This window comes from Saimiri boliviensis, chromosome 1 (assembly GCF_048565385.1).
Source record: "Saimiri boliviensis isolate mSaiBol1 chromosome 1, mSaiBol1.pri, whole genome shotgun sequence".
Taxonomy (NCBI): Eukaryota; Metazoa; Chordata; class Mammalia; order Primates; family Cebidae; genus Saimiri; species Saimiri boliviensis.
This window is the reverse complement of record NC_133449.1, coordinates 174,591,825-174,601,013: the sequence shown is the minus strand read 5'-3', so window position 1 is coordinate 174,601,013 and position 9,189 is coordinate 174,591,825. Positions and strand designations below refer to the sequence as shown.

The following is a 9,189-nucleotide window of genomic DNA, read 5'->3' as shown; positions in this document are numbered from 1 at the left end:
TCCGTTTATTCTAGAACAGGCAAGATGAATCTCTAGTATCAAAAAGCATATCAGTGGTTGCTTGGGGTTGGGAAGCAAGGGAATGGATTAACTGAAAAGAGGCATTTCTATGTATTAATTTCCAGGTTGTTATTTGGTGTATAGATTCATGAACAGTACATTTTATGGTATATGTAAATTAGCCCTCAATGAAGTTGAATTTTTAAATGGTGATGATACAAACATGAATTAAATTTATATAAAACTAAAGAGATCGAAATAACATGGTATTGGTACAAAGAGGGACAGAGAGATGGATACAAAAATAAATTATAGAAAAGGACTTGAGTTTGTAATAGTTAAGAATTTAGAATGTGTCTATTTTGGGTATTTCAAGTCAGGTTGGGGAAAATTAATTTATTCTTAAATGATGTTGAGTCAAGTGACTATTCAAAATATAAAATAAAATTGGAGGTGTATCTATTACCACTTACCAAAAATAAATTCTATAAGAAAGAAAATGACCCAGGAGTAGATGGGCCCCAGGGTCTTAGGGCACAGGGTACAAAGATGTGGAGAACTGGAGATGCTGAGCCTGGAGAACCCAGCTGGGCCACTCCTGGCTTGGAATCCAGTCCTGGGGAAGCCTGAGGGCCTGGAGATGTCCCAGCCTTCTGACCTTCAGTGGCATTTCAAGGCTCTCTTGCCTCAAGCCCTAAGGCTAGAAACTAACTCTGGAGCCCCCTTTTCAGGCTGGTTCACCTTCCTGTCCCAGCACTGAGGCTCAACTCTCCAATCTGCAAGATGGCATGACAGTGGAACACTTCCTGACTTGAAGGTTTGCAGAGAGGACCACATGTCACACCACGTGGGAACTGCCCTGGGCGGTAGCTGACACTTAGGAGCACCAGGCCTGGGAGAGGATCTGGGGACGGTGGCTCTGTGGGAGAAAGCAGGTGTCTCACATCATCAGCCCTCCCATGACTGGTCCGCTTCTTCTTGTGTCCTGCCAACAAGTGACAGGAGAAGAGCCGCAGAGGAGAGGCAGCTGAAAGCTAGTGGCAAGGGCAGAGAATGATGTCTCGGCCACACCCCGAGGGGACTGAGGCACCCCAGAGAGGAGCGGCTCATGCAACTCGCCCCAGGTCCCTGGACTTGGTGGAACAAATCCTTGGGCCCTTCCTGACCCATGCACTGGAGGCGCTGAGTCATTCTCACAGTCTCTGGGCAGAAGCCCCCGGTGGGTGAGCTCACTGGCCCCCAGTCATGAAGAACTGATCAGATTCCAGAAGACGTGTGCATTCTCTTTGTTTCCCTTGAGTCTCCTGGGGAGACGTGGATTCAGCTGAATTAAGAGACAGGTGATGATCACAGGTGTTGGATGCTTGGATGGAGTCTCCATGGCAACAGAGCCATCTGGCTTTCTCGCCTGGCATCAGGCTTTATGACTTCATGGTGGTGTCTTCTCTCAGCAGGCAGAGGGGGGTTTGCCAAGGTGAAGAGGAGGCTGGGAGGAAAAGAGGACGGCTGAGGGAGGCTTTGTCTTTTTAGCCGGAGTTTGACAATTAGGCTTCATCGTGTCTTGACACGGTGCTACGGCTGACCCCAAAACAGGACGCAGGAGGTGGCGCTCAGTAGAGACCGTGAGAGGCACTGTGCAGGTGCCATCTTGCTGAGGCCTCCCAGGGGAATTCAGAGGACACCTGGCCTCCTTCAGTCCAGGACTCACTGCTGAAGTGGAGCCGGGGCCCTGGCAGGAAAGAATGAGGTATGGGAGGGCTGCTGGCCCGCCACAGGGAGAGTCTGTGTTGTCCAGTGCCCACTGGATGGCAGGAGGGGTAGGGCCTTAGGTGAGCCCCACCACAGAGCGAACCTCATTCATGGCAATGGGCCTGTCTCCCCAGGCCGCTCACCAGGTGGTGCTGGAAGAGCCCTCAAGCCTGTACCAAATCCATTTATCCCCACAAATGAGCCATCCAACAAACCTGCACCTGTTAGTGTCCTAGGGCTGCCAGAACAAATTAACACAAACGTGGTAGCTTAAAACAATGCACATGTATTCTCCTGCAGTTCTGAAGAAGTTTGAAATCAAGGTGTGGGCAGGTTGGTTCCTGCTTGGGGGCTTGGCAGGGGAATCTGCTCCCCATGCTCCCTCCTAGCTTCCAGGGATGACGCAATTCTTGATGTGCCTTGGCTTGCGACAGTGTCACTCCAATAGCTTCCACCATTGTCATGTGGCATTCTCCCTGTGTGTCCGTGTCCAACTTTCCCTCAGCTTATAGGGACACATCATGGGATTCAGGGCCCACCCTAACCCAGTGTGACCTCATCTTAACTTGATTGCATCTGCCAAGATCCCATTTCCAAATAAGGTCACATCCACGAGTGCCAGGGCTTAAGACCTGAACATGTCTTAGGGGGGACGCACAACAACAGATGATTCACAGCGAACAGAGCACAGGCTTCAGAGTGGGTCAGGCCTGGGCATTGCCATTTAGCCTGTCCCATCTCCTTGGTACAGCGAGGTTGGGAAGGCAAGTCATCCCAGTGGGCTTCCTAAGGATTACCTGAGAGAGGATCACAGAGCTCTGTGGAGTGTTTGGGAGTGGTAGAGACTCAGCAAAGATGGCCCCGAGCTGGGTCTCTGGGACTTGGAGGAGGGAGCTTGGTCCCAGCTCACCAGAAACTGGCAGTTTATGGGCCAGTAGGCACTTACCAAGGGGTCTGGCTTAGGGTGGGGACCTCAGTGGTCAGGCTGCCCGCAGGAAGCTAGGGGAGAGCATGGACCACAGGAGCATGTGTCAGGGCGGGGACTCAAGGCCCAAAGGCTAGGGTGGGAGTTGGGAAGGCCAGGGTGGGAGTCAGGAAGGCTGGGGGCCAGGCTACCATAGGTCCTTCCATGAGCCCGGAGTCCACAAGTGGAATGGCCTGGGGGCTTTCTCAGGATCAAAGGAGCCACCTGCCATGTTCCTGATGGGCTCCGGGTCTGGGCCTGACAGGCAACGTGGGAATGAGCTCCCTTTTCACTACCAGGTACTCCGAGCCATGCATCCCCTCTGGGCCTAGGAATTAATTCCTCATTCCACTTCCCCATCCTCTTCCCGAGACGTGACTTTCCCCGCTATCACCAGGGAGTCTGCTAAAGACTTCCTTCCTGGCTGAAATGTTCTCTTTTCGTCTACCTCTTTCCTTCCTTCCTACCCTTCTTTGCTTTCTTCCAGTACTTAGTGTCTACCATATGCCAGGGTTTTTCTAGGCCTTCGGGACATAGAAGTGAACTAGACAGATGGTCCCTGCCTCGGTGGAATTTGTAAATAACAGAATGAGAGATGTCAATCAAGAAACCACACAGTTGAATGTTTCACAGCAGAGGAAGGGGTGTTCTGAATGAGGGGTATGAGGGTGGCAGCAGTCAGAAGAAGGTGATGCCACTAAACCAGGCATGTAAGGGAAGTGACCTTAGGCAGGCACTGAGGAAGTCACCACCTAGGACAAAGGAGGGGAAGAGACTTTGGGCAGGAGCATTACCCCATGCAGAGGCCCCATGGTGGGAGGGTGCTTGGTGAGTGAGATGGACCCAGAGAGGCTGTGTGGCTGGAGTGGACAGAGCGAAGGGAATATGAGGTGGGTTGAGAACCAGCAGTGCAGTTGAAGAAGTGTCAGTTGAGTGCCTGTTATGAACCAGAGGCACCAGACACACAACACAGATCAAACCACCCCAAATGTAAGGCAGATGGACCATAGCCCCGAAACAGCAGTCCAGTGATGAAGTGATCTGGAGGAGGAAGCTCGGGGAGGCTGGGGCTGGGAAGGCCCTTCTGAGCTGAGAGTCCAGGAGCAGATCTTGGCATAGGCTCTAAGGCAGGGCCAAGCTTGGTGTGACTGGGGAATGGTCAGAAGGCCTGTGCGCTTGAGCAATCTAACCATGGTTGAGGGCCATGGCTGGCTTTTCACAGAAGAGAGCCACAGTCAGGTTTGGGCTTTGTAAGACAGGACTGCAATGTAGACAGGGACTGGAACAGAGCTGGCGTGGCTAGGAAGTCAGGGTGCAGTACCAGATGGAACACCCTTCCCTCCGCAGATGTCCCAGCAGAACTGTGAGGCTGAACCTGGAGCCCCAACCTCTCCTAGCCTCCTGGAAGAGGATGACCCAGGGCCCCTGTCCTGGCAACAGCAGGCCACCAGTTCAAAGGACAAGAAGCCTCTAAGCTCCCTCCACCTTTCACATAAGGCCCAGTTGGCCTTGGAGTACCTGCCTTTCTTCCGCACCTATGGGTGCCTCCTGGCAGAGGAGGGGTTGGTCATGCAGCCCGAGACACCACTCCAGGAGGACTCAGAACTGCTTGGCGGGTTCTTCCTTTACTACCGCTCTGAGGAAGAGAGTTTGCCCAGCCTGACCCTTCCTGGCTGGTCACACAGGCGCTCCCAAGACCCACCCACTGGGAGGGAGGCACAGGCTGGCTGCTTCTGCAGGACAACAGTCAGGGACGAATGCTCTGTGAGTTGAGGAGGCCATGGGGTGGGTGGCGGGAGCAGCACCAGGCTCTACATCCTTCAAACCTCTCTGTCCTGGGGCCCAGACTCTAACATGTCCCTAGACAGGCCCCTCTCAGGGCTGCTGGGGCTCTTGGAGCAAGGTATCACTGGTTGGGAGCACAGGGACTCTAGGAACACTGTCCTGTTCAAGCCCAGTTTGACCACCATGGAGGAAAGTGGCCTGGGGAACATGGTTTCCTTATAAGAGAATAGCCGCAGGAACAATCGAGCCATTGTGACAATTACATACAACCACGCACCCAAAGTACTAAGCGTGACGGTGAGCTCACAGAAACATTTATTTGGTTCTTGTGGCTTGCTAGGCTCTCAGACAAAGGTTTCATTAGCATCATCTCATTTAATCCTATTAGTAATCCTATAAGATAGGCCGTACTGTAATTCTCATTTTATGAGTGAGAAAATGAGTCTCAGAGAAGGTAAGTGACTTGGCCAAGGGCACATAGCTAGCAAGTAGCAAACCTGAGATGTGACCCAAAGCCTGTGCCCTTTAAGATTCCTAATCACCACCGTGCAGCTGGGCACTGTGGCCGTGACTGCAAAGACAGGAGGTAAGGTGGGTGAGTTCTAATCCCAGACACACCTCTCCCAGCACGGTACCCTAGGATTCGTGAGTGACATCGCTGAGTGCTTCCCGGGCTGTAGAGCAGACATGGACCTGTCCTCTTCCGGGACTGCCACTGTGGTGTTGCAAGCACAGGCTGCCCCTGGGTATCTGGGTCTGAACCTGGAAGTGGGCTTGCATCTGGCTGACCCTCTTATTCCTTCGGACCCAGGCTGCCTTGGCACACTCGTACCTCATCTCTGGGTCCTCACATTCACTGGGCTGCTGCCCTGTCCTGCAGGTCTCGGCAGGGTGTCCCCATGACAGTGACCTGGATGCCGCTCTCTCCAGGGACCATGGCCTTTATGCCTCGGGATTTGTGCCTTACTACAGAACCCCTGAGGAGCGCCTGCACATTAGCCCTGGGCCTCCTGCCTCTCCATCTGGGAGCCAGGGGTCCTCAGAGGCTGTCCAGGCCTGGTGCAGTCACACCGCAGGAAGGCTGGAGCTGACTGCAGCAGAAGCCACTGGAGAGCAGACCCTCGGCACCCACTGACCATCAAGGGATGAAGGTGACTGGGGGGAGGCTCCCGTGGGTCAGTCAGTTTGCCCTGGGACCAGAGCTGGCCTGGGACCCCAGCCCTCAGGCCTGAGTTCTCTCTCAGTGCCCACGAATAGGGATGGGGGGCATCCTACCTCCCTGCCCAGCAGAGCCAGCAGAGCCAGTGGGAAGAGCCCAACCCCTGGCAGGTTCTCCCAGCCCCTCTCAGCCCACCAGGCTGCTCCCTGCCAGCATGAGGCATCCCACTATGCAGGCCTGGGTTTTGCCTTTCTCCTCAAGGGGCAGAAGGGAGACACTCAGCCTGTGCCCCACGTTCAGCCATTCCACGCCCAGGAAGAGACCCGTCCCACCCCAGGCTGCCACCTTCCTGTTCTAGCTGGAAAAACTGCCACGTGAGAATTGAACAGCCACACCAAAAGTGGCTTCACAAAGGAGTGTCTGTCCTTCCCAGCACTCTGACCTCAGACCATTCCTTTTGTAGCCTGTCCTAAGTGCAGACAGAGAGAGCAGGAGCCTCCTGAATGACCGAAGGGCACAGACACCCTGAAGCTGGTTTTGTAAATAAATCATATCACTGTAGAGGTTGGAGCTGGTGCACTAATTGGATGCTTTGGAGTAATACTTGTAGCTTCCATTTATTGAGCATTTACTTTGTATTAGGCACCTTATAGAGATCAAGGGTTAGAGAGACACAATCCTTGGGTGTAGACACTGGTGTCCTCCATTCTACAGCAGAGTAAACAGGCTAAGAGAGGTTAAGTAGGGTGCCTGAGCTCACACAGCTAGCAAACAGCCAGGAACAGCAGAGCTGGCATTCACACCAGCTCTGTCTGACCTCGGGCTGAGCCCTTCAGCACCTCCTCACTACATTCTTCCTCAGTGGGTCTATGCACAGCAAGAAATGAGCCAGGTGCTCACCTAGACCCAGGCCTCCCCTAGACCCATCCCACCCTCTCTTCTTCCTCATTGCCTCTGCACCTTTCCCTCCCCTGCCCCTGCCCCTGCCCCTGCCCCTGCCCCTGCCCTTGGGTGGAGTAGGTGAGGACGGTGACTCTGCATGTGTCTGCTAGGCCCTACCTCCTTGGACCCTGTGGACCTGTTTTCTGGCCCCCAATCCAATCTCCAACCCCAGGCCCACCCGGCACGTGGCTGATGCACACTGGCATGTTGAGAGTATGTGCTCATCTTGCCCGCTCCAGGCCAGACACCTAGATGCTGGCTCCTGTTTGAAACTCCTTTAGCACCAGCCACACTGACATGTCCCACGTTCACAGCCTCTCTGCTCCGTGGCACTGGTTTCGTGTCTCCTCCCCAGGTGTGGGGTCTTTGCTTGCTTTGACACTCACACACCTCTGACCACTGGATCCCCGCTCCTCCACCCGACGGCTGCTTGTCTGGAGTGACCTCACCTGCTCACCTGCTTCCCGAGGATGAGGATCTTGAGAAGGAGAGAAATCAACCCGTCACACTAGAGTTACAACAAAGACATTCTTTTTAGCAAATCTAATGTTTACTATTTCCAAGGCACTCCTATGACTTCCTGTTGGGTTTGGGGATTTGGGGTTTGGAGTACGACAGGAGTATAAAGAAATTAAGGTGCTCTTGCCAGGAAAACTCCTTGGCTTTGTTCTTGGGATGAGGCCGTTGGACTGTTGCCTTTTATTTTTCACAGGGCTGAGGCTGGGCCTCGTCAAAGAGCTGGCATCGGTGGGCCCTCACCAGCCCCAAAGGAACAGACGGGTCGGGAGGTATCTTTGTGTAATGTAGAAACTAGGGCCACTGTCTCATTGTGCAGCCCGAGGTGGGTCCGAGGCATGTCCCTTCTCTTCCTGTGGGTGCACAATCCAGAACCCAAGTAGGGCCGAGAGCCCTGCAGCAGCCTGTCAGCAGCCCCTTAGTGAGCTGGAGGAACCTCCCCTGCTCATGGGGCTGAAGAGACCCTCGGAGGTTTTCCATGCTGCAGAGCTCTCTTGAGGGAGGTTTGCAGGAAGGATTTGGTGCGGAAGAGATCCCCGATAAGGGGCTGACTCGGCTGGTAGGACAGTTTGCTTCTGGCCCACCCACAGGCCTTGGCTGGGAGCTGTCCACGTGCTGACCCAGACAGGAACACTCAGGACACACAGACCATAACAATGGCGAGGTTTGACTTGCTGAGGGTGTTACCGTGTGCCCGTCATTGTGCTGAGCACTTGACATGCATTGACTCATGGAGTGTGAGTTAAGTGTAGCTTGAGTGAGGTAGCTATCACCCCCATCACACAGATGAGGATGTCTAGGCACAGTAGATTAAATGGCCCAGTGAGCTCCTGCTGGGGAGGCTGAACTGCCTGCTCTCAGGTGGTGTGTTCAGGATCACAGCCCTTCTGAGGCACAGGCCTCAACTTCCCTGGGGCAAACCCACTAGGTCCCTGCAGAGAACAAATGCTGGTTGCAAGGAGCCTGAGCCAGCCTCCGCATGGGCTATGGAGGTTCATCCAGGTCAGATGCAGTCGGCCCCAGAGATGGGCCTTTGATCCACTCACAGAGCAGCAGCAGGACTGAGGACTGCCGCTAGCCTGCAGACTCCACTGCCCACAGAATCATGGCCTAGCTCTTCCCTTGCCATTCAGGATCCTCAGGAGCCAGACTCCAAGACTTCCAGCCTCCCCTCCCATAGCCATGGGGTTTTGGGCAAACAAAACTTCCTGACTCCCCTTGCGTTCTCCCACCTGGTGCTGCTCAGATGTGCTCCTTTTCCTTCTCATCAGAGTCAACCTGAGAGTTGAGGCTGGCTCTGTGGACATTTGAGAACAGGAAATGCTGCTGTCCGCCGGCGTGAAGGCCAAGCAGATCAGCAGACCTGGTAGTCCAGGTTGAGTATCCCTCTGCCTGTGTGCCCTTCTCCACTGCTCACAACTTAGCTTGTCTTTTTAGTTCCAGCTCAAATGCTGCACCTTCCCAAGACTTCCGGGTCTGCCGTCCAAATTTCTGATGGCCCCTCTGGGCCTCTATTTGAGGCCAGGCCTGATGTAAGGTTTATGGGTCTCCCCCAGCCTGGCAGCTGATGTTTGATGAGTGCATGACAGAGGAGACCACTGCATGGCAGAAGAGGGAGTAAATGGTCCTCAAACACTGACTCTTCTGTCGCTGTCAGCACCCAAGCTCCTCCGAGTCCCAGGAAGTTTAGCACATAGCAGGTGCTCAGCCGGGCTTTCAGCAGCAGTGCCTCCTTCTATACTCCTGCAGGAACCCCTTGATGCCAAACCTCTCCAACCTGGGCTACCTGGTCCCCTGACCTGCCTGGCCTTTACTCAGGCAGACAGCAGCATTTCCTGTTCTCAGATGTCCACAGAGCCAGCCTCGACCAGCAGGTTAACTCTGATGGGAAGGGAAAGGAGCACACCCGATGTTCAAGCTGATATCACTGTAGCCCAGAATTTCAGAGTTCTATGGACCTGAGTTCACAGGACCCTGTCAGGGAGGAAAGGGCACTGGGATGGTACTGGGGGAAGGGATGCTTTCCTTCGATTCAACTGTTGCAGGAGTCCTATGAATATGACACAGTTGGACA

The 9,189-nt window shown here is 54.0% G+C and overlaps 1 protein-coding gene across 1 annotated transcript; it reads left to right on the top strand.

Moving 5' to 3' along the window:
* The first annotated feature begins 1,456 nt into the window (after positions 1-1,456).
* Positions 1,457-6,245, top strand: LOC104651388 (uncharacterized). The gene is made up of 4 exons (XM_039475520.1): positions 1,457-1,622; positions 4,061-4,477; positions 5,379-5,649; positions 6,121-6,245. The coding sequence occupies exons 2-3, from the start codon at positions 4,061-4,063 to the stop codon at positions 5,631-5,633; spliced, it is 672 nt and encodes a 223-aa protein (XP_039331454.1). The 5' UTR covers positions 1,457-1,622; the 3' UTR covers positions 5,634-5,649; positions 6,121-6,245.
* The last annotated feature ends 2,944 nt before the right edge of the window (positions 6,246-9,189 follow it).